This window comes from Vidua macroura, chromosome 11 (assembly GCF_024509145.1).
Source record: "Vidua macroura isolate BioBank_ID:100142 chromosome 11, ASM2450914v1, whole genome shotgun sequence".
In the NCBI taxonomy this organism is placed as follows: Eukaryota; Metazoa; Chordata; class Aves; order Passeriformes; family Viduidae; genus Vidua; species Vidua macroura.
Window position 1 is genome coordinate 2,509,308 of NC_071581.1, and position 22,221 is coordinate 2,531,528.

The 22,221-nt window shown below is 40.8% G+C and overlaps 1 protein-coding gene and 1 long non-coding RNA gene across 2 annotated transcripts; one reads left to right on the forward strand and one right to left on the reverse strand.

Moving 5' to 3' along the window:
* The first annotated feature begins 576 nt into the window (after nucleotides 1–576).
* On the forward strand, nucleotides 577–6,580 carry LOC128812997 (uncharacterized). The gene is made up of 3 exons (XR_008438887.1): nucleotides 577–1,184; nucleotides 5,404–5,471; nucleotides 6,245–6,580. It is a non-coding gene; the product is annotated as an uncharacterized LOC128812997 (long non-coding RNA).
* Nucleotides 1,501–21,775, reverse strand: LOC128812995 (telomere repeats-binding bouquet formation protein 1-like). Its single transcript, XM_053987740.1, has 21 exons — nucleotides 21,066–21,775; nucleotides 19,654–19,711; nucleotides 18,608–18,718; nucleotides 18,296–18,424; nucleotides 17,713–17,844; nucleotides 17,234–17,294; nucleotides 17,023–17,138; nucleotides 16,760–16,882; nucleotides 16,075–16,227; nucleotides 14,859–14,990; nucleotides 13,352–13,477; nucleotides 11,953–12,110; nucleotides 10,862–11,217; nucleotides 9,238–9,299; nucleotides 8,120–8,212; nucleotides 6,494–6,664; nucleotides 5,355–5,435; nucleotides 4,266–4,379; nucleotides 3,767–3,879; nucleotides 3,027–3,236; nucleotides 1,501–2,485 (listed from the first exon to the last, which is right to left on the reverse strand). The coding sequence occupies exons 1-21, from the start codon at nucleotides 21,171–21,173 to the stop codon at nucleotides 2,456–2,458; spliced, it is 2,637 nt and encodes an 878-aa protein (XP_053843715.1). The 5' UTR covers nucleotides 21,174–21,775; the 3' UTR covers nucleotides 1,501–2,455.
* Nucleotides 21,776–22,221: the final 446 nt, after the last annotated feature.

Below are 22,221 nucleotides of genomic sequence, written 5' to 3' on the forward strand. Positions count from 1 at the left end.
CAGGTACCTCCGGCTGCACCCGCGGCACCTGCTCAGGTACCTCCTCCTGCACCCCCTCCAGACCTGCTCAGGTACCTCCTCCTGCACCCCATCCAGACCTGCTCAGGTACCTCCGGCTGCACCCCCAGCACCTGCTCAGGTACCTCCTCCTGCACCCCCTCCAGACCTGCTCAGGTACCTCCTCCTGCACCCCCTCCAGACCTGCTCAGGTACCTCCTCCTGCACCCCCTCCAGACCTGCTCAGGTACCTCCGGCTGCACCCGCGGCACCTCCTCCTGCTCCTGCACCCCCGGCACCTGCTCAGGTACCTCCGGCTGCACCCCCGGTGCCTATTCAGGTACCTCCTGCATCATCCCTGGTACCTGCTCAGGTACCTCCTCATGACCTTCCTTACCTGCCTCGTACCTGCTCAGGTACCTTCTTCTATACCCCGGTACCTTTTCTGGGACCTCCTCACATACCTTCTCCTGATCCTTGGTTCCTGCCCCGATACTTCTGCCCCGGTACCTCCCCGCAGCCGCGGTCCCTGCCCTGCCGTGCCCTCGCCCCTGTAGCCCCGGTGCCGGCAGTCCCGGGAGCAGATCTGGATGAGCACACGGTGTAAATTGTTGCTGACTGATCAAGCTGTCATTACCACCCCATCCTCACACCCCTAACACCCTCTGTTTGACCAACAGACCCAGGAGAGCACGTCGGGATTTTTACAAACAGACTTTCCTGGGCGGTTTGTCAGTCATTCCAGCCTTTCAAAGTGCTGAGATACTGCCCTGGGTGGCCCAACAAGCCTAAAAGTGACATCAACTATTGTCGTGCAATTTTGGTTTTGTGGTGCAAGTTACATGTGGATTTCAAAGCACTTGTGCAAGAAAATTAAACTGATCAAAACTGTGCAGTCAATGACTTGCACAAATTCACACCTCAGGTTTCTGCCTGCTCCTGGTCCATGACTTCCCTTTCGGATCCCACCACAATGTTCCAGTCATGTGGTTCCAGCCCCTTCCTTGTGAGAGGAGGTGAAGCACGAGCAGAGGCTGCCCAAAGAGGCAGCAGGAATTCTTTCTTTGAAGAGTCTCAGAACTTAACAAGGCACTGAACAACTTGGAAAACTTTAACCTCAGTCCTGCTCAAAGAGGAGAGGAGACCAAAGGCTCCACAGGGCCTTTCCAATCTGAACTACACTTAAGGTGAGGTAAATTGTCAGTATTGCAACTCAGTATTCTCACTTTGTGGCAAGTAAAGATGTACACCTTACATATTTTAGCGACTTGAGACATATTACAGGTCTTGACAATGTGGATACTAATACACATTCAGTCAAAGGACGAAGTAATAGCTTGTCTGGACTAGGCTGGTGTCCCTGGAAAAACACCTGGAGTGTGTAAGGGACCCCAGTGACCTCCCTGCTACTGGCAACCCTGCTACTGGCAAAAGCTCCACTCAGAGACAGCTTTTACAGATGTTTCAATATTTTAAAAATAAAAACCCCCAAATTGCAACGGCTGAAAATATTGGAAGACGTATTTATTACATCATTGGCATCATCTTTATTGCAGGTCTCTCACGTTTTGGTTACCTTGCCTGTTTTCAAGCATTCAAGCCACATCATAGTGAAAATGGCTTACCTAGTGCTAATACAATAACTAAACCTTTTCCATAATAAATTAACTATTGATTAACCATTCCTTTATCAGAACAAGTAAAAAAAACAACTGAAATACTAAGGCTATCACTGAAAAAGCAAGTTACCATTTACCAAATTTTTATAATTCTATAAAAAATGTGTAATTAGCAGAAATACTGGTTCTGCTCACTTATTTGAAAAATACACCAGAAAACTGTCCAACTATAAACAGAAGCCAAATTCTACCAGTACCTGCTCAGTTCAACAGTGAGTACAGAATTTCTGTAGCAGTGAAAGATTTGCTTCCTCTGTGCAGCAGTGTTTAACCACACATTCAGTGTTTTGTCACAGAGACATTTTTCTGCACATGCAGCATATTCAACATATGACAAAATATTCCACCTGCTTTACACATTTCACTAATTAAGAGAAAACAGATTCAGACACAACAACATTAACAGCAGTTTCAGACATAAAGTATTCATTTTAGCAATACATCCTTTTCTTACAAATGGTACAGAGCAAGCCACAAAAAGTTAACTCAAAAGTTGCATAGATCAAATGCTCAAGAAGGTTAAATTAAGTTCCAAATTAATGTAATTTTTACTGATAGATATTTTGTTGCCTATGATAGCATTACTTAAATAAATTGTCAAGTTATGGTAAATTAAAATTATAATGCGTAACAATTCAATTCAGTCAGTTGTCACTGAAAAACAGGAGTCCAAGCCAACCTAAATTCTCCAAGGGCTCGAGTTTTCTAGCAATACCTCAATATTGCAAAGGCTGTTCTTGAACATTCTGCAACAAAATCGAAAGCACTTGCAGATGATATTATTGATGTCCTTTGTGGGCTTTTTTCATCTATAAAATGGACATAAAAGAGAAAATATCAAGATAAATGTTGCCCCAAACCACTGCACAATTACAGACCAGCTTTCAGTAGACAAAGGCTTGTCACTTAATTGCTCTCATGGTCTCCAAAGCACAGGAGCAATGCTCCGTGTATGAGGGATGCGTGGATTATCGCTGGGAAACTGCTGTAGAGGCTCTCACAGACCAGCATCACAACAGAGGCTGAACAGACAGGAGACCAACTTCCTGATAAACACAGGGATTAATTCAGAGTCCTTATTGACACTCGCATTCTCTTTGTACCCTGTCAGGTGGCAGTGGCAAATTCCAAGGCTCTCTGGTCTTTCCCTACTTTAGTTCTCTCTCTCTAAGCACCAATTCCAATTCCAATGGAATTACACCAGAGAGCATTCTCATGGGCACTGCACTGACACAAGGCACAATCCCATGGCTGCAAGTCTGTCTTTATTTCTGCAAGTCAGCTCAGGGGCTGACGATGACAACTGAGCTCCCAGCATTTGCCATCAGTAGAAAATTCAGTGATGAGTACCTGCACCTGTAACCTGTAGTACTTCTTGGAAAGGTCAACACTTGTCCGTCCTTTCTGGAAAGGGTAAGACCACAAAATCAAATTCCAGTGGTTGCCCATTTTTTGGACACCTTTCAAAAGGCAGTTGATTTCTTCAGTTGTGAAATCTTTTCGGACTCTTCTCTTGTTCAAAGGTCTCGTGCTCATGGCCAGGGAACACATTTCATTGCTCTGCAAATAATTATTTTGGTGTCATTAAGAATTATGTAAATATACATACTATTTTGTACATGGAAGTAACATTACTGGCAATTCAGCATTGAATAGTTGTAAAGAAACGGTCCCACTGGCAAGGGAACAATCCTTCTCTAAGGTTTCTTCACTATCACCACTTACTAAAATACAGTATTTTTCTGTGATCTTCATTTCTGTTGTGTCTACACAGTTTATTCTTTTAGCAGGTTTATTCCTTTAAGTTTCTGTTACTTCCATACTGTGCAAATCTTCATCAATACAGGAAAAATCAGACCTCCAGATCCATCATTCTGAAAATATGTCAGCTGAAAAATACTGAACTCAATTCAGGGCTAAATCAGTGTGACTGGAGTAGAAGCAACACAGGAATATTTTTTTTAAATAATGTTCATTTTGCTACTGGGTTCCTGTTAAAAGTGACTAAAAAAGAAACTATGCAATTCCTAGTGCTTTTATTTGGGCATTTATAAACGTGTCAGTGCATGATTAGGCTTTGCATAACGAACCTCATCTTTGTCAAGTGAGTGTGTGCAATTTTCTTTTAAGTGCTGACATTTCTGGCTGCACATCTCTTTGACTCTCTGTCTCTTCAGGTTAGCATCTTGGGTTTTTTGTAAAGCTGCAAAATTGTGAACAAGGAGGCCACTTAGTCACTTTAAACTAACTAAAATTTACTGAAAAACCAGATATAAAACTGTAAAGGAGCATTTATTCTAATGAATCGGAATATGTAAATGTTGCTTTGTTAGTAATATCTCATTCTCCTTAGATCTTTTTCTCATAATCCACATTAAGACATAAGGACTATTGTTGAACCAGAAGCAAATAATAATATTACTGATTTTCAAGTGGATTTCTGCAAGAGAAAGTGTAACAGTTTATTTAAATTCATAGCCATTTATCTCCAATAGCAAGGACAGGTGTTTCTCTCAATGCCCTGACCTAAATGCAAATACTGATCTTTCAGTTGTACTATCAGAGAATTCATTTTCTGGTAATACTCACACTTTTCATATGCAGGTGTCAAGTTATAGTTGCTAGTCCACCTAATATTTCTACTATGTTCATCTCTCTTTGAAGCATTAGATTTGTCTTTTCTATTTGGAGTCAAAAGAATGCCTTAAAAATAAATAAAAATCCAAACAATAAGACATTACACACCTTTATTAGAAAAAAACCCAAGTCATAAAACATAAGTTATGTTTTAGGAATTAAAATTTAAGAGAGAACCATCTTTTGAGCCATACCACTAATCTGGTCTTGGAAGAAAGACTGGAAAATTCTGTTTACTTTACCTTGCAGGAAATGTGTACTTGCTAAAGACAATATATTGTTGTAATGGACTTTCAAGATGAAATACATTTGCTTTGGTTGGGTTTTTTTTTACATTTTAAAATAACTCTGTGGCTTTCATAAGACAAATTAATCAATTACTGAATCTGAAGGGGAAAAATATAAACAAATTCAAAAATCAATCTACTAGCTTTTACTGGGCATTAATTAAATAAAATAACCACATGAACAAGGCTTTTGAAAACAAGAATATTAAAAATAAATTTTTGGTGGGAATTTCAAAATTCAAATTACAATTCTCATTTCAAAAAATAATTCATTCTTAAGGATTCCCCTTGTAGCTGTTTATTACAAGCTCCAAGTCCTCAGCAGAGCTCCCAGCAGGAACAGGAATGGGTCTAATGGAAAAACATGACTGGAACTGCATAAGGAGTGCTGCTGAATCCAGGTTCAGGCAGCTGAGCTCTGCTTTGAGCTTGACTAAACCTCTCCATTTTAGAAAACAATGCCACAAAAAACTGAGGAATAGAAAATGCCAAGGAAGTAACCCTGACAGGATTCAAAACAGGATCAACACAGTAAGTGCCAGATAACTTTGCAGGGAAATAATGTGCATTACACAATTTCATGATCACAGAGTATGCATTTTCTGGCCTAATAATATACAGATTATTCTCAGAAACTAGAGGGGAAAAAAAAAAGGAAAGCGTTTTCTATCCACAGTCTCCCATGGTAAAGCTCTGCAAAAGAATTAACAGACAGTAAGGGCTTTTCATACCAATTTCCAAACCAAGCTCTTACTTTGGAAACTATCCTTCTTGCTCCTAAAAGTTGGTATTTCTTTATGCAGCCTGTCTTCCTTCACTGGGGCCAGCAGCATTTCTGGAAAATATAAGATGAGCACCAGTACAAATGCCAGTGAGTAGTAACTGTTTAATTTTCAGAATTCATTCTTTAAACCAGAAAAATATAGGATGTGCTTCTATTTAATTCATTAAGATCTCTAAGTATCCTGGACCCGTAAGGGTATCAGGAATAGTGTGGCCAGCAGGAGCAGGGAGGTCATTCTCCCCCTGTACTTGACACTGGTGAGGCCACACCTCGAGTGCTGTGTCCAGTTCTGGCCCCTCAGTTTGGGAAGAACGTTGAGACGCTTGAGCGTGTCCAGAGGAGGCAACGAGGCTCATGAGGGGCTTGGAACACGGAACACAAGTCCTGTGAGGAACAACTGAGGGAGCTGGGGGTGTTCAGCCTGGAGAAAAGGAGACTCAGAGGTGACCTTATCACTCTCTACAACTCCCTGACAGCTGGCTGTGCTCAGGTGGGGGTTGGTCTCTTTCTCCAGGCAGCACTGACAGAACAAGAAGATACAGTCTCAAGCTGCACCAAGGGAAACAGAGGTTGGATATTAGGAAAAAGTTTTTCATGGAATGAGTGATAAAGTTCTGGAATGGCTGCCCGGGGAGGTGGTGGAGTCACCATCCCTGGATGTGTTTAAAAACAGAGTGAATGGATGTGGCACTGGGTGCCAGGGTTTAGTTGAGGTGTTAGGGCTGGGCTGTAACCTATGATCTTAAAGGTCCCTTCCAACCCAGTCATTCTGTGATTCTGTGAATATTGAATGAAATTACTTCAGTGTGGTCATACGTTTACTTGCACATATTTTAACTTAATACATTCCTTTCTCTTAGGACTTGACTATTTCTGGTAAATGTGAGTCTAATGAAAGCCCATAATGAGCATCTGTCACCATGGCAAGAAACACACAAGATCCTTCAAAACAGAAGTGGCCAGTTCTGATCTCACTTAGTACAAATCATTGTAAAGCAAATTCAATGAGTTTAAAACAGCAAGACAATCAGAAGCAAATAAACAAAAGTTCAGAATTTTAAATGCAATTCTAAAGCAAAGGTTCCAAGTACTGAATATAAACTCCATACTCTGGCGAGCTGCAGATCTGCTGTTGTTACCAGCAGCCACCTTGCGGAGCTCCCCTCGGTATCTTTCTTCAGCCTCCAGGATGACTCTGTGGTGCTCACACCTGTGCAGGCAACTCTGCAACATCTTGGTGAAGGTTTTACTGTTCAAGGACAGTCCTCCTGCTGTGCAACCTGGGAAAAATAGGAAATTGCAGAAATAGCAATCACAGCTTCTAAAGAAGCCATCACAAAGTTCAGGGTTTTATTTTGCTCACTAGGATCAATTTGACTTCCAGGTTTTCCATATTCATGGCATTTTTATGTGACTTCTTGAAATACTTTGTATTTGCTCTCTTAAAAAAAATTGTTTTCAACATTTTATGGGATTAAGTTATACTGCACTTCCACTCCAGAAGTACTAAGTGAGGCACAGATCCTCTACAGAACTACAAATATTGGTGGGATGGGAAGACACAGGCCTCAGTTCCATTTGCACATTTATCCAGGAGCCAATATACATATATATTGTGTACTATATATTTTTTTTAACTTTGTGTTGTAACAGTTATCTGTATTAATCTGAATCAATGCTAAATCTAGTTTAGGCATCAATGCCCTCACAGGAAGCCTTGCTGTTCATTTTTGAGGACATTCCTAGGGTAACTTATGGTTTAGATATCCTTGGATGCTCTCATGGTTAAGTTACATCAGCTAAAGGAGAACTTGTGTGAGGAGTCACAGGAAGGGCACAAGTATCTATAACATTCTACCTTAAGGTAAAGCAGTGCTAAAGTTCAGCTTGAATTCATTTTGACAACTCGGATAAAAATAATGTTCAAAGGTGGGTTATGGGCTGTTTTGGGGGGGGGGGTCTTTTGTTTTCTGTGGGTTTTTGTTTTTTTGGAGGTTTTTAAATAAATAAACATTGGCTTGATTACAAAATTCACTCACAAATCCAGACTACCAGCAGCATTCTCATGACCTACTGATGGAGCAGGCTGAGGAAGTAGAGCCTGGAGTAATGGAGGGCTGTAGTCATGAAACTGCCTGCCTGTACTTCACAGCAGTGAGGCAAAGAGAACTGCTACAGAACACTGAGGAGGCTTAGCAGGAGAATAAATGAAGGAAATGAGAAGGGCTATGTGTTCTTCCTCCCTCTCTGAAAGCAGAGAGGGAAGTTTTGAGTTACTGTATGTTCTGTTTGTCAGCAAACCCACATTATTACATGGACCAAAACTGCAATTTGTCAGCTTTATTTCAATATTTATCTTTTATATTAGGGGAGGGGAGGGGGAAGGGAAGGGAAGGGAAGGGAAGGGAAGGGAAGGGAAGGGAAGGGAAGGGAAGGGAAGGGAAGGGAAGGGAAGGGAAGGGAAGGGAAGGGAAGGGAAGGGAAGGGAAGGGAAGGGAAGGGAAGGGAAGGGAAGGGAAGGGAAGGGAAGGGAAGGGAAGGGAAGGGAAGGGAAGGGAAGGGAAGGGAAGGGAAGGGAAGGGAAGGGAAGGGAAGGGGCTCAGGTTTTGTTATTACTTAAGAAGTAATAGAAGAGATGTGTTACAATTTCTGTCAAGTCAATCCACTTACTGCACTGCTGACTCTTTAAGGCTTCTTTATGTACTCTGGAAAGAAAGATCTAAGATAATATTTACCTAAACACCTTAAATCTGCCATTTTATGGGATGAAGGTGTAACTGAAGTACTTTTGACTCTCTCAGTTTTCTCTGAGCAGAATGAATGTTGATCTAAATGAGGGAGGAAAAAAAATCACTAAGAAATGTGACCTATCTTTTGCCATGGTAATCATGCCTCAGTATAACTAAATCCAAGTGCATTTTCTATTTGTAGATTATTAAACTTTAATTAACATAACAGCAGAAAATCCAAATTACATTTCTCAAGTTAAATGCCTCACAATCATATTTCTGTAATTCCAGAATAACCATGTTCAATTCAATGTTTTTTCATCACTCTCCCAAAGGATATTACTTCAACTTGAACATAGCAAATCAACCCGGTAAACCCATATTGCTTAACTAAGCCCTATAAATTTTATTTTTGTTTGGAATCAAACGCTGAAAAATGTAATCTATTGGAATAATACATATTCTCAGTTTAAGCAGATATATCCTGGAGATGAGCTGGTCACCTGTAAAGCTCCCCTTCTGGCAAATTCCAATCTAATGAATATTCAGCAATTTTATAAATTAACAGGAAAGTAAATAATGAATAGAGAAATAGTTGAATAGATTTGAATGAATAGAAAGATTTGATTGAACCGATCCCAGTTCTGAAGTAAATATATCAGACCAGGATTAATGCAAATCTTAAAATCTTTTCTCTTAAACACATCTTCACCATGTAGGAACAGCATCAGGCAAAAGTCACTCTCACAGGCAGGTTCTATCCCAGCCTTAGACTCACAGGACCAAAAACCTCCATTTTCTGTTAGTGCTTTTCACTGGTCAGTACCGATTAAATACTAAACTTAATCTCTGATACATTCATTTGTATAGTTAAAATCAGTTTAAAAAAAGAAAGCTAAAATATGTATTAGAAGACAAGTAGGATAAATGTTCTGGTAAAATTGTGTACAATATAGAATTCCAACACTATGCAAACCAGTTAAAGGATATTACACATAAGGCACCTCTGTCATCTAATGATACATAACAAGTGATAAAAAGTAGTGATAAACGTATACAAAACTAATTAAAATCTCATTAAGAACAAAATCAGCTCAGAAAGGAATATGTGTAGCTATTTGTACCTGATATGCACGTCTGTTTCATATTTCTAACAGCCTCTGCTGGTTGTTTAAATAACTGTTCACTGGGGAGATCAAAATGTAATCAAATTAAAACCAATAAAACCAACATACATTTACCTGCAAATGAATACACACATTCCAAGGGCACAACAAAAACCCATATTAAATATATAAAAGAGAAAACTCTAAAAAAATTGTTCTAATTAGCCCAAGTTACTGGACTTATGGCACCCAGCACGTAATCAGTGCATGTTAAAACCTTAAAACCTGTTTCCCAGAGATCTGTGATTGGCATTTTGTGCACTCTGTTCAGCAGGGAGTGCAGAGCTGTCACTGGTTTCCAGAGCAATTTGCAATTCAGATTCACATAAGGATTAGCAAGTGTACATAAAGCTCTCACAAAGTCTACAGAATACTTTAGGCTTCATCATTTGCAGCAAATAGTCTAAAAGGTAATTTGTTTCCTTCTTTTCTTAGGCCAATTAACTTCGGTGCAACCAACACACTGCTATGATACCCTGATGGAGCATTTTTGTGTCCCTGACTCTGAAAGCTGCAGGAGCAAGGAGCCTGACCCATGGTTACCTTCCAGTAACTCCTATGTTCACACAAGCACATATTCAAAAAGAGATTTTTTTTTTAATTGATATTTTAAGAATTTTGTGCATCAGACCAGAACAACAACTAAAGAAGCTGTGAAATTATGCTAACCAGTAGCAAAGCAAAATTTACCTGATTGTACCATGGAAAATATCCAGGCTCTTGGTGATTTCTTTGGTAGTTGCAAAGTAATAATATAATACCAGGAAACTGCACAGAGCAAGGTGCAGCCAGACACATAAAAAAAGCAGAATAAAAATGTGGAACTCAAAAAGCCCAAAACAAAACATAGAACTCCCCAAAAACATAGTTTTGTTTATACTTTTCCACTGACTGTCTTGAGGGATATTCCAGATATAAACTCAAGAGAATGGAATCTGTATTTACCATTACAAATTAGCTATAAATAATTTTGGGTTTACCAACAGGAAAGATAAACACAAGCAGCAAAAGAAAAAGAGGAAAATTAGCATCTGTGTGAGAGCAACGAGCAAGAGAACAGCCCCAAATAGGGCTGCTCCTTTCCCTTCCCATGCAGGGCAGCACTGTAACATGAGGGGAGAACAGCAGAGGTGCAGAAACTTTTCCCCCTACTTTGCAGACACTCCAGTTTCAGTATTTTTCTAAGTAGTTCTCTACCTGTTGTTTCCCTAGTAAGTGCACATTACAGAAACCATTGTGGTTTTGTCCAAACCAACAGCTTAAGTCTTGATCTGTTACACCAGTGAGAACTCTGGGGCAAAAGCCACGGATGATTTTCAGCACTACGCTGAAGGCACTCAAACGTGCCCTGAAAGAGGCTCTCTGTACAACACCAGCACTCAGAGATCAGCAGCTTTGTTACTGCAATGACTGTAATCTTTGATCTGTGACCTCAAAAACAATCTCTGATGAGCCACCAAAGGGCTACATCTTTCCACTAGGAAAGCACCCATAGTTAGTAACAGATCATTTTAAAGCCTGTCTATCTGGAACGACAAAAGAAAAGCAACTTAGTATTTCTGCTTAGGTGTAAAATTCTCACCCTCCCTGAAGACCAGACTGATTTTTTCCACAAGCAGTTTTTCCATTTATATTGTGACTTTGAGGTACACTGTCTGTTTGCAGCTCAGTGACTGAACATGGAATGTTCCTCTGTTCAGTTTGTCTGGTAGAAGCTGCATCCATAGTGTTCACTGTGTCATTTTTTTGTGGAGCAGAAGTTACAGATGGAGCAAGAACATGATTATTCAACTCTGAGGTCAACTGTGGACAACAGACATCTTTCTGTGTTCCTTCTGTGTACTTCTTTGGATCAACAGGATTCACTTCATGGGATTTTAATGCTTCAAAATTGGCTACTGAAGATTCATCTACACGTACTTCTCCTTGCACTCTTTCCTGTATTGAAAAATACTGGTTAGTGATTATGTGAGCTCTATAAAAATGTTAACTAAATCCAGTGCCAGGATTAACTAGATAGTCAAACTCTGAGGGTTAAGCAAATTCCAGAGAAGCTTCAGAAAACCCCCTGACTGAGCTGAGAGCCAACAAGACAGCGATGCCACTGAGGGTGTTGAGGGGGTACTTTCTAAGTGCTAATTTCCGGCTGAAGTAAGGAATTTGCTACTAACCCAAGGCACTGCTAGACAGTAAGAGCCATCTAAATAACTCATAAACTTGCTGTTCCAAACCCAAAGATACTTAGCAGCTTTAAAGCACAAGGAAAAAATTAAACAACTTTATCTCAGCTTATGTTTGCATTCTCCTTTATCATCTATCCCACCACAGCTGTACAACCCTGAGCATTTCATGCATGCAAATAATAAAATTATAGGTTTGAATGTCCAGCAATTAAAAATTAATTCACCTTCTTTTTCTATCTCTCAGAAAATCTGGGTTTACAATAAGCTAGAATACTTCATACAATACAGATGCCTCCATTCTCTGCACACCTGTAACTCAGTCTGATCTACAATAATGATAAATGTTGCAGGTTGCAGTTTCACACAAATCCAACGTTTTTCCTGGGCTTTTTTGTTCAAATTGAAATTATCTTAAGGATTTACTTTTGCTTTCTCCTTAAACTCTGGAAAAATGTGATTAGTTTTATCCTATTTTGGTAAATAGGCCAACCTCATCGTGCTGTTTTTCAATTGAGTTAATTCTGTGTAAAATTTCTTTTGCTTTCTTCCAGTAGTCTTGCAGACATCTTTTTCTCACTTGTACGTCCAATTCTTCTGCATTGTTCACATTTAATGAGTTACCATATAATTTCAGAGACAACGGTTCAGCTGTATAAAATATGAAACAACATTAATAGTTAATCTTTTATCAATTAACATTTTAAAAGTATTTATTATATTTTTGTATGCTGAGGGCCAGCCCAAATAATTTTATGAAAAATAACGATTTTTATAAAACTTAGATTTATACATAAATGCTGACACACTTGAAATACAAGCTGCAGTTGTAAGAGGTGAACTTGCAATTATAGTTCCTACAAACTGTTTGCACAATGATGCTGTGAAAAAAAAAAAAAAAGACTTTTTCACTGACTTAACTCTGGGTTCTTGACCAGTATGAGCCTCTGCTTTTTTTAAAAACCAATTCCAAATTAATGGACACTACAAATCCCCACACCCCTGACAGAGGACATAAGACTGACACCATGAATGCTTTCAAGCATCAGCACTTCATTATTCCCCAGTACAGCCCTTTATACCCTTTTGCCCCATGCATAACACCTGTGTGCCCTTTTACCCCCTTGTCATTGGTCAGTGCACTTCAGCTTTCCAGTGCTCCTTTTCCCTTACCAGGGTCACCTGTTTTACACAGCTGCACCTTATCAGGGGTGAGACTGCCTGCAGCACTGTCTCTATTCTCTCACAATCCATTCTCCCACACACCCCCTCAATCTCACACAAACCTCTCAGTTATGCTTGCAGCACAGAAATGTAGATACAGGTTTGTTTTTTCTTGATGAGCAATTGCACACCCTCCATGCTCTAGAGACTAGAGGACAAGGTCTCTCTGTTTCATGGGTGGTATTGTACAGATAATTAATAAAAAACTGAACTTGGGGCCTAAAAATACATCCTACTTCAGAAAAAAAAAAAAGATCAAGATTTCTTAATATTGGAAATTAATGTAGACACAGTGATTTCAGGCTTGATTATCTCCTGGTTTATTCTCTCCCTCTAGTGGTACATCCCCAGGAAGAGAGTATCCACTGGGTGTTAAATGACAATGTTCATATTTTCCACACAATTTATAGATCGGAAAGCTTTAAGAACTGGCCCTACGTGGAGAAGTTTCACAAACACATTTTTGCAACACTGTTCGAATTTTTACTTCTTTTTTCTGCCCAAGTCAGTTCTTGATAACAAATAAGCAACTTTCTGTGCAGAAAACAAACATCTTTTGGAGTACACAGAATTACAAAGCTGTTGCAGTTAAAATCACTTGTGGAATCAGCAGAACACGGAGATGGAAACAATCACTGTCATTTTTAAAGCAGCAACAGCAAGCTTACTCATTTGTTTGCAGTTCTGCAGCACAAAAGTAGCAGCTTTGATGAGTTCCTCGTCCTGAGATTCTGTCAATACCTGAATCATAAGTGGCAGACCATTGTTCTGAAGCAGCTCACACTGGTTTTCTTCTAGAACAGGACATGGTAAAGGAAAAGGTTTGGTTTCAGCCCCACACACCTTAACCTTACAGTAACTTTAGCAGCCAATACTGGCAACTTTCTGCAAGTTTCTGTAGAAAGAGGGGTTTTCACTACAGACCCGAGCCTGCTGCAGTGACAGCAGGAGAGCTTTACATCACACAGGATGATTTGACCAGAACTCAGATTTCTGTAAGAGAACTGAAGGATTGAGACCATTTATTCAATGGAGTTCCAAGCTCATTTAGTTGTGGCCTAAAACATTGGCATAATGACTCCTGTATTTCTCCTCTTCCATTACCTGCTCTTGGAGTAGATATGCGACATTTCTGTGAGGCCTGAGATGCAGAAATATCAAAATCTCAAGGTTTATAATTATCAAAATAAAATTAGTAGTTTAATCCTGGTCTCGCCAATCTGTTTCTCCTCATTTATTACATAATTAGCTACATTTTTATTGTGATCTCATTCGCATACGTATTCATATAACTGATAACTTGCTAAACATAGTTCTTTCTTCTTTAAACTTAATAAAAAAGGAAATAAAAAAATTAAACATTTTTTGACAGTGTTGACATTTTAAGAGGAACCTTTTTTCTGTTGGTTTAATAATTTTTCTATTCAAAAGACATTTTCCATTAAGTTGTTTCACTAATTCTTCATGAAAAAAGTCTGCTAAAATAAATTTATGACCTATTGAGCTAATTATTGAACATGTTATTGGTGCTCAGAGATGAAAACCAACCAGAATTTTTGAACATAAGGCCTTTTTCTGGTTTATCTAAATGTACATGAGAAAGACATACATGAGAAGTACAAATAAACTTCCATTTCTCTTTGCTTGCACTGCCACAAAATACCGACTGAAGTGCTGTATTTGTACCAGATATGCTTGGGCAAGCCCTGAGGAACGTGACAAAAACATTTCAGGGCTACCTACTGCATCTGTGTCTTGAAAACCAATGCTCTTACCTGGCTCTTACAAACATTACTGGCCTTGTAAGCAGTGGACAGAAGCTGTATGTGCCAAGGACCATGAAAAAGAGAGCTCAAGACAACTCATTTGCTACATCTCGACTGCAGTAGCTTTCAGGTCGGGATTAATTATTCCCTGTGACCCCTAAGCCCAGCTCTGAATTCTTGCATATTTCGTCTACTTTTTTCAAAGCTACTAAAGACACTTCCTGCTAACAAGCTTTAAAATTTAAAGATGGAACATTATTAAAAACTTTTTGTCTGAACATTGACATTGTATTGTTTAATAGAACTCTCCCTCGTGTTCCAGTCTTGATGAAGTGACACCACTGGAGGAGTCAGTGTATGAGAATTTAGGAGAAGCTGACAGACAGGAAAAAGAAAAAGCAAATCTTACCACAAACTTCAGTACAGTGTCCAATTGTTAGAATAATACTGACTTTTTCTCCTGTGCTCAGTGTCTCGTTGGACAGCAGCTTCAGCAGCTCTGACACAGTGTGATACTTTGCCAAGACAACACCCATGGCAGCTGTTTGTTAAAATAATTGGAAGGAAAATAAAGTAGATCATGAGTGTACAGGAATTATCCAAGGATAAAATGCTGGGTTTTGGGGGAACTCTACAAACCCCTCAAAGCCTTGGGCCTGCTCAGCCCTGCCCTGCTCCACCTTTAACAGCTCAGATTACCCCATCCCTCCTGTGCTGCTCCCAAATCCAGCCCTGCCCATCCTCCCAGCCTCTGTGCTCCATGGAGATGAGGCAGAAGATCTGATGAACGAGGGCTTTGCACTGTGCAAGCTTTGGAGATCCCTGCTGAGTTTCTCCACATCCTTTATCAGCTCCAGCACGGAGCCAGAGAGAGTTGGATCAGCTTTGACACACAGAGTATCTGCCATAAAAAGAGCAGGGGGCAAGCCCTTCCTGGCACTGGCAACACCACTGCTAGTCCATCCATGCTGAGGCCTAGTCCTGTCACACCCAGCTGACCTGAAACTACCCTCAGAACTGGTGCAGGTTTATGCTTTTAAACTTTTGTGAACTTCCATTTGAAGCTCTTATGGCACAAGTGTGAGATACACCAACCATGGCCACAGCACAGGCTCGTCAGCATCACAGGTTTCTGCAAACCTTCTGTGGAATACACAAGACCTCATCAGGAGAGCAGTACCCAGCCAGCAAACCAGAGCAGAGTGTGCTGGGCAGAAACACCACATTTGTTCAGCTCCACCTCTGAATTACTAAAGCTTCCCAAAGCTACACAATTTATTATTCAGGCATAGGCCTAACTCCAGGATCCAAACTGACTGGCCAAATCCAGGCCCAGAGCTCAGCTTTACTTACTCAGCACAATCTGTAGCATCTTATTTTTAAATTTCAGTAGGGTTTAAATTTCACCGTGTTTATTTTAGCAACAATGGGACAGCAATCCACCCCAGATGAACTGAATCACTCCCCACTTACACCTTTGAATTTTAAAAAACACTGCAACATCCACTGGGATGTACAGAACTTAACTGCCTTTAAGCATTCATTTCTACGACTTTTCCACCAGCACAAGACTTTAAAAATTGCATTTTTAAATTACCATAGATAAAAAATGTCTTTCCACTCACAGTTATTAGCAATGCAGGCATCCAGAGTCTTTGTTACTACCACTGCAAGTTTCACGCTGGAGTGACTCAAACAGGAATCATGCATAAGCTCAAGGAGAACTTTGGCTAATGTATCCAAGCCTCCGATAGAAGCAAAATATTTCTGCACATATGCTTAGTGGAAAAAAAGAAAAAATGTGATTTAAGTGACAGAGTTTGCAAATTCTTTTAGCATTTCACCAAGTAAGTCCATCAGAGTTTTTCTGTGCATGTCTTAGTCATTACATTTCTTAAACAACAGAAGCTGGATATACATTAATCTCAAGAAATGTAGCAACTGCATATAAAATAGTTACAGGAAAACATGACCCTAATATGTGCACACAAATGGCAAACATCATGCCTGAGTTCTACCTAAGTCATTGTTTTCAGTCATGTAATAAGGACTTTAATTTAGACACACTTTTAATCCAAACAGCTCCAAACAGTTTTACTGACCCTATCAAACGTAACCAGACTGGGGCTATTTGTGGACTTGCGTACAGCGTAGTGTAAGTAAAGATGGTGGAATACAGTGGTCAGAGTAAAAGCTGGAAGAACAGCAAAGGACTTTGTAGAGATTGACAAGAAAGAAAAAACCATTTAGCTCTCTAATTAAACCTCCTTTTATCAACTGCAGAACTGTGTAAGCTTCAGGTGCACTTACAGTTATTTGCAACTGTGAGACCAAGAAATGAGCAAATGGGACGAACTATCTCAGGCTCTGTGCAACTCTCGAGCCACTCCTTGGCATAGGGAAAAACCGAACAGCAAATGTTTTGATTATCTTCTGGAAAAGTAAAAACAAATTACCCCAAATCAAAAGGCAATGAAATGAAACTTCAGCTGAACAGTAAAAATGAAACCAAAGTGTTACCGATTCGGAGACTATCTCTGAAGTTCTTTCACAATTTTCAGAGCAACACCTACCGTTCTGGGGGTTGTTGACACAGGCACAGAGAGTGCTGCACACTGAGGACCAGAGCTGATAGCAGGGATCAGTGTTTTCATCTGACACGTTCTTCTCAGAGGTGGAGAGAGTTGTTCTGTTAAGGACAATGCAAACAAGTCCCAAATAGTCAAGGAAACATAGCTGCTAACCAGTCTATTATTTGTCTGTTTGAATGTCAACCCTGTTTACCTGAATAACTGCAGCAGCAGGCTGATGCAGCCTGTATCTCTGACACAGGTTTGCCCGTTTTCTAAAAGAGAATGCACACAAGACTCCAGAGACAAATGCAGTTGCAGACAAAATCTTAACAACAAGTTTAATTTACATACATACATTCCCTTTCCTAAGCACATATCCTCCCCAGAAGGAAATACAAAATCATATCAACATATTGGTAAATAACCTTTCTACGTCTCTCTATACACTCTCAGAAATTATGGGTTTGCATTGGCAAACTGTAGTTTTAGAACTAAACCACGTTCTGCTGTTTAAGGAAAACCCAGTGAGCAGTGACCTACTTTGACAATTCAGGTTCAGTTACATGCAAACATTCATCTTTACAAATTAACTTCACCAAAACATTACGTATTGAATGTTCCAAATTTTGTACTGCAGATTGGCAAATAGAAAAGGAGTGTTGTTGTAAGACAGAAAAAAACCCAACTTACTATTATTTGAAACCAGTACTAAGATGACATAAACAGACATTCTTTTCAAGTTCACACCAGAATCCTTTTTAATTAAAAATAAAATGAGGTCTTCAAACAATGCAGAAGTACACAAAGTCTGCTGACAATACACTGAAAACAGAAAGTGAAAACCGTTAAGTCCTAAAGTAAGCCACTCATAATCCTAAATTATTAAGTCTCAGTTGTGGCCAGTATGTGGGGAGTGGAGACAGGGCAGGACTATGAAGTGACTGAGGGCTTCCCCCCGCAGTGAGTTCTGCACCAACCAGGACCCTGGCAAGCTTTGGAACAATCCAGGAGTCATTGAACACTTGCTGCTGAGGGAGAGGGGGAGTGCGGGTGTCTGGTAACTTGAAGACACCCTGAGTGCACAAGTCAACAAGGCACTGATCAAATCTGGGGATGGACAGGGCAGCTGGGGCACCTTCATTGCCCTTGCTCCAACTGACAACCCTGTAGTCTCATTTTGTGAGACCAAAAGAAAATTGAGACAAAGCACGAGCACAAGTAATGACGGGGGCCATAGTGCACTCGGAAATACAAACAATATTATTTTTATTACCATTACTCTCTATAATAATCCCCAATGTAAATAAAGCTGCTTCCTTTACGATGCCATGAGCACTCGACTTGGCAAGGTCATTTATAAACATCAAACCACCAATTTCTCGAAAGTATTCGCTCGCTTCACCTACAAGAGGAAAAAAAGAACACAAACTTTTGCTTTTGTTTCTCTGCAAAATGAAAGGCTTCTAAGATTTTCCAACATCTCAAACCTTATGTCCTTTAGACATTTTTACAGTGCCCACCAGTTTCTTAGCATACATGGTGAACATAAATGACTGCATTGCTTCCAAGGAAAAGCCTTCCTTACTGTTTTGTTGGCAAATGGAATAGATAGTGATCAAAGCCTCCTTCTGAGACAGAGGGCAGTCCATCTGATATTTAAGGCATTCAAGTAGTAAGTTTAGATCTGTTTTCAAGTCTAGGAGCAAACACAAAAAACTTCATTAAAATTGTTTTATCTTCTATATATTAATCTAGTCAGTATTGGAATAAACTTGTCCAAAATGTAGTATGCACATGTATTTTAAAAAAGGGGGAAAAGCGAGCCAAATTGGAGCTACATCACTTCTATTCAGCCACAAACAACAAACCGAGAAATATTTCTGTCTATAGTTTGTTATTTGAGCATGATTTCCTTTGCAGAGTAACAACCTCCTTTTAGTATTTCTGGCCTTTAATTACTAGTAACTCTTAGTAAGTCTGATGTAAACTACTAAATATCAAATTCACAATTGCAAGGTGCATTAAGTGTAAATAATACACAGCCATTAAAATAATCAGAGTGCAAATACAGTTGAAAATCGATGGAGTAGTAAAGAAAGAGTCCAAGAGCACAAAGCTGCTCCGTGGTACTGAGTTACAGGAGTCATAAATCACGCACCACAGCAGCAGAGCCCTCAATCAGGTGGTTGGAGACGTAACACAAAATATCCTCATACAACCCTAGGTGGATAAACAGACTTGGAAAATCTGCTTCTTAGTCTTTGGGGTATAATTAAAAGACTTCTTTGATAATTATTTCTAACACTGACAGAAGGTATTGTTTATTGTAAACCCTTACAAGGTTTGGGGGTTCTTAAAGAAGTTAAAATACAATAAAAACAATAAAAATGTGGATAAATATTAGGAAATTAAAAAAAAAAGAAGTGACTTTGTGGTGGTGTGCTTTACTGTGTGTGTAGGTTTGTCATTTGATTTACCCTTTGCGCATCCAGTACAGCATCCAAAATGTGGCAACCAGGAAAAAGCACGTTTTCCCAACTGCTCACCACCCCACAACAGGCCTATCACAGTCTACTAAAACTTTGTAAAACTGATGCCCACTATAATGACAAGTTATATTAGGTATCTTACCACACTGATTTACCTGCACCTCTTGAGTGTTCATTTTTGTTTTATCTCTGTTCTTGTTCTACAACAGCAAGGAAAAAGTGTTTTCAGTTCTGTTCAGATTAGCAGTGTTTGTAATATGTGCAGTATCAATGACATCGTTCTTCTAAAATGCACTTTTTCCAGTTTTCTGCTTTTACTCTGTCATCTCTCACACACACAGTTTAGTGTATTCTTGTATGGCAAAGTTTTCCTTTGGAAATACAGTATTTTATAATAACCCTGCATTTCTAACTACCAGGTTATCATCATCTGAAGGTGGACATTCTGCAGAAATCAGGTCATTCCATGTTACCACTGAGGGGCACTGTCAGTAAGGAATATCCCCTGCTCTGCGTCACTGATCACAGCAAAGCTGATCCAATTTTCCTAAAGAGAGTGGCCAACTTTGCCATCAGCCAACAACTGCCACTAAGACCAAGTCATGTTACTTAGGGCGTGAACACTATCAAACACTCAGCCTCCTGCTGCTCAAGGAGCCACCAAACCATCAGCATTGTTCTGGCAGTACTGATCAAACCAAAGGCTATGAGCACAGAGACATATTCCTTACAGTGAGAACTCATTTAAATTCTCCAAAGACATTGTCACATTACATGAACCATGTAACCCACAAAACCCCACAGCATTGATTCTTCACAAACCCAACATGGCAGCCTCTGAGAGCAGAGCAGCAGAGTGACATTCAGCTTTGGAGGCAGAAAGATGCTCCCTCAAACATGCCCCAAGTCCCAAACACAGAAGGGCGATGCAAGCATCACAGTAACCTATTACAATTTCTCAAACAATTACTTCGCTCCAGGTAGAAACTTTAAATCAGTGCTGAATCCAGCTTAATAATGGATTCGTTTTCCTTCTCAAAGTGGAGCAAAGGCTCGAAGCAGAATCATTGGCATCTTAATGAAGACAGCCAGCTCTGCTTTCTCTTCGGAGTTACTGATCGCTCCCATTCCTTTGCTGCTTCTGTTAGAGAGGGAGAATTGAGAGAGTTCATCTCCCTGCAGCCTTTCAGAAGTGAGAACAGACATGCATTTCATTTTCCTGCAAATCCAACCCTGCCACAACAAGGAAAAGCTTGCGAGCCTTCCTCACCTCTTTTTGTCCTACTGCCACCACCCCGCCAGCCTAAGAAAAAACAAAAACCACCCAAACAAAAGGAAGGCTGTAAAAATGAGTTTGCTCTGGAGCTACTTGCATTTCAGAAGAGTTTAATTTAATACATGTTTATACAATTATACAATAGAGGAAGCACAAAGGGTTTAAAACTGTATGTATGCAAGGACACATCCTGGCCTTACCTGGATCTTTTTTACTTTTGCAACCTACAGAAGGTACACAAAATCGTATTTATAAGCCAGCCTACATTAATGAGATGCAAATAGCTCACCCTCTGTTGCTGCATCACAGGGCAAGGTGGAAAGACAAGCAATTAGATTTGCTTCAATAAACATCGGGCAAATGTTGCATATAAAACTCTTCTCCATCAGTTATGGAAGATAACCCAGTAACATCGCCTCAAACCTCAGAAACCACTCCTGGAGAAGTGCAGATCTGTCAATGTGTGCGCTCAGCAGCGCTAGAGCACAAGGCTGGCACGGTCAGTAGACCAGCCAGCCTCGGCGGGACTTACCCTTCGAAACCCAGGCACCAAACCCCAGAGGGGAGAAGTGCGGGTTGTTGGCGTCCTGTGGAAACCAAACCCCACAGCAGCAGCTGAGGCCGTGAGGACGCTGCGCTGTGGAACAGGACTTGGGAGTGTGCTGGTCTAGTTCAGCTCCCTCGCACCCTCCTCCCTCAGATGAGCCGTGTATGATTTACAGCTCATTATCAGAGCTCCACTTTGAAGTCTTAGCAACCACTCCAGATCAGCCCAAATAGAAAAGGAAAAGAACATATAAAAGATTTAAAATATAAAGGGGGGGGAGGGGAGGTAACAGTCTAAAGATGAAACAGCGGCTGCATTTTTCTGTGGGAGGGCTGGGGAGTCCCGAGGGGGGAAATGGGGCAAAGCTCAGGTACCTGTGATCCGGCGGCGCGGGTGGCTCCGGGCAGACGCCAGGGCGAGGCGGGTGCCCACTGCCGAGCGCTGCCCGGCTGAGGAGTGGGATCTGCGGGCTGAGGGGTGGGATCGCCGGGCTGAGGGGTGCGATATGCAGGCTGAGGGGTGGGATATGCAGGCTGAGGGATGGGATCGCCGGGCTGAGGGGTGGGATCTGCGGGCTGAGGGGTGGGATCGCCGGCTGAGGGCAGCGCCCGGCCCGGCCCCTCAGGAGACGCCGTAGCCGCAGCGCCGCCCGAGCGCCTCAGGGCGCGGCCGCCCTCGGACTCGGGACAGCCCTGAGCTTTCCGCTCAGCCAGGCGGGAAGCACTTGGAATTGTAGAAGCGTCAGGGGTGAAAGAGGTCTTTAAGACCATCCAGTTCAACGTCAGCCCAGCACTGCCACTGCAAACCCTAAACCACTAAACCATTTCCCAGTGCCAGATCCAGAGGCCTCTTTAACACCTCTAGGGATGGCAACTCCACCAACCTCC